The 2,299-nt window shown below is 44.0% G+C and overlaps 1 protein-coding gene across 1 annotated transcript in view; it reads right to left on the bottom strand.

The window, feature by feature from the left end:
* Positions 1-185: 185 nt before the first annotated feature.
* LOC119586339 overlaps positions 186-2,299 on the bottom strand; it is a 10,964-nt gene continuing 8,850 nt past the window's right edge. Inside the window, exon 2 of the mRNA XM_037935053.1 lies at positions 186-2,110. Coding sequence (XP_037790981.1) covers positions 376-2,110 — 1,735 coding nt within the window. The 3' untranslated portion in view covers positions 186-375. The remainder of the gene's footprint in view (positions 2,111-2,299) is intronic.

Genomic DNA, 2,299 nt, shown 5'->3' with positions numbered 1-2,299 from the left:
CATATTTATCTTCAATATACATACGAACATTTATGAATTTATGAAAGACTTGTGTAGCACAAACTCTTTACAAAGTATGAAAAAGAAGGAATATTGCCAGCACAACATTTCTACGTGTATCAGTGCATTCCCCCCCCCCAGTGGTCTACTGGGGGGTGCTTGTCTATGAAAATAAAAGCAAAATATATACGCATGTTTTTATTTTTTTTCTATTTGGTGCAGTTGATCATGGAAGGTCATTTATCGGTGTTTAGAGCAACAATGTTGCTATAAAGATAATACTCTAATTAAATACTAGGATGTAACTAACATTAGAATATTACACTTTTGAAACACTAGACTGACGTAAAATACACCGTGAACACCTTAGTAATCTCACGAGATGTGCGACTTCTGTCTGAAGAATCCTAGTCGCCTGAGGGTTTTTGAAACACGTAGTATCAGTGATCTCCTGTACCTCCAGATCGATGTATCCTTGACCGTGTGCACCTTGAATTCGCTCTCGCACGTCTTGCGAAGCTCTCCAACACATTCTTGGCGGTAGTGCTGTAGATGCGCGTCTTTTGTGGGAATGTAGTAAGAGTGACATTGTTTTCCCAAACATGAGAAGGGAAAGTGATTATGGAGCGTGAAGACACTCTGGGTGTCGTGGAAGCACTTTGCATAAGCACCTGGTTTGGTATAGTTCCTGGCTCGGTACACGTGCTGCAGCATGTGCATGTATTGGGGAATATCCTTGTAAAAGCCGTGTTTCTCTTGCATGGAGTCCAGGAAGTACACATTGCGCGCAGCGAAGGAGGTTCGCGGTTTCTTGCTGGCCTTGAAAGCGTCTTTGACCAGGACTTCCATCAGTGTTTTCCAAGACGATAAGTTTCTAGGAATGATAAGCTCGTCGATGTCTAAGAGAACCACGTACTTGTAGCTGTAGATGTTCTTGTAGAGGCAGTCGTTGTAAGGGATGAGTTCATTGAGTCGTTTATAACCGCCCTTCTCCTTAAGGTACTTGTGTGTGAGTTCAGGGATGTTCGGCTGGTCCCCGGGCAAGGTGAGTTTTGTCAGGTCCACAAAACCGGTTTTCTGGTAGTACTGTAAGACCTTGGTCGTGTTCGGGTGCACATGCAGGTCGTACAGGAACACCTTGTCAGCCCCCAAGAGGTAGAGTGCCTCCAGCCATTCGACAAGGTAGACGCTTCTGTCTTCGTGATAAATGTCGAGGCCTTTCACACAAACAGCAAAGTCTTTCGTCTGACCTTCTGCTGGACGATTGTTAACGACCCTGAGGTTAGTTGTGGCTGTGTCGCACGGCCGCTCTACGAGGGACACAGACTCCGGCACCTGATGTGCATAGTCATATGGCACTTGACACGATAACAAATAAGGCTGAAGCACGCCGTTTTTATATTTGCCAAACGCCCTATTCCAGATATATTTGTACTCCGACACCTTTGCGAATACTGGTTTACTTGTTCCATTAAACCAAAGTTGGCAGGAAGTGTTGAGTTTGGGATCAACGCGGTTCAGCATCCCCAGAACACGCACAACTGGCCGCTCTGCCAAGGTCCTGTTGTCATAATATGCACTAAACAAGTAGAAGGTGCCGTTGGAAGTGTCGAAGGTCTGCCACCGGCCGTTGTTGAAGCGGATCTGGTACAGAGATGGATACTTGGCACAGCTTTTGTTCATGCCCATACCATTGTCGTTCTTGAGCCAATAACGAGAGGGCAAGTTGGGCACAGCCTCTTGGAGATCCTGGACTGTGGCACGTTGTTTTGACCAATCGATATCAAGGCCGATGCTGAAGAAGTTTGAGTTCATACTAGAGTTTGTAGGAAATTTCTTGAGATCAAGGCTGGTTGGACGGAAAGCCGTGGTTGACTTCGACGCCACAGTTGACTTTAACACCATAGTTGATTTCGAAGCCACAGTTGACTTTAACGCCATGCTTGACTTCGACAGTCCCCTTTGGAGGTTAAGATTATCTAAACCAAGAGTCACACTGGAGTTGAGACCAATATTCTCACGTTTACCATTAAGATATCCACGTATTACGACGTTATGTCTTCCTATCCGCATCTGTTGATTCGCTACATTACTCTCTTGTCCTACAAATCTGGAAAACATGAAATCGCAAATGAAAATGACCCAGACATGAACTGGGTGTTGATTAAAACTAAAGCATTCCTTATAATATGATCATTCGCCTATTAAGGAATTATGATATTTTGTTTGAATTACCACAACCATTTGGAACTTTATATATCAATGTGTGTGTGTGAATATGTGTTTATGCTTATAAATA

Source organism: Penaeus monodon, chromosome 21 (assembly GCF_015228065.2).
Source record: "Penaeus monodon isolate SGIC_2016 chromosome 21, NSTDA_Pmon_1, whole genome shotgun sequence".
NCBI classification, from domain to species: Eukaryota; Metazoa; Arthropoda; class Malacostraca; order Decapoda; family Penaeidae; genus Penaeus; species Penaeus monodon.
The sequence above is the reverse complement of the archived record's forward strand: the minus strand, read 5'-3'. Positions and strand labels throughout refer to the sequence as shown.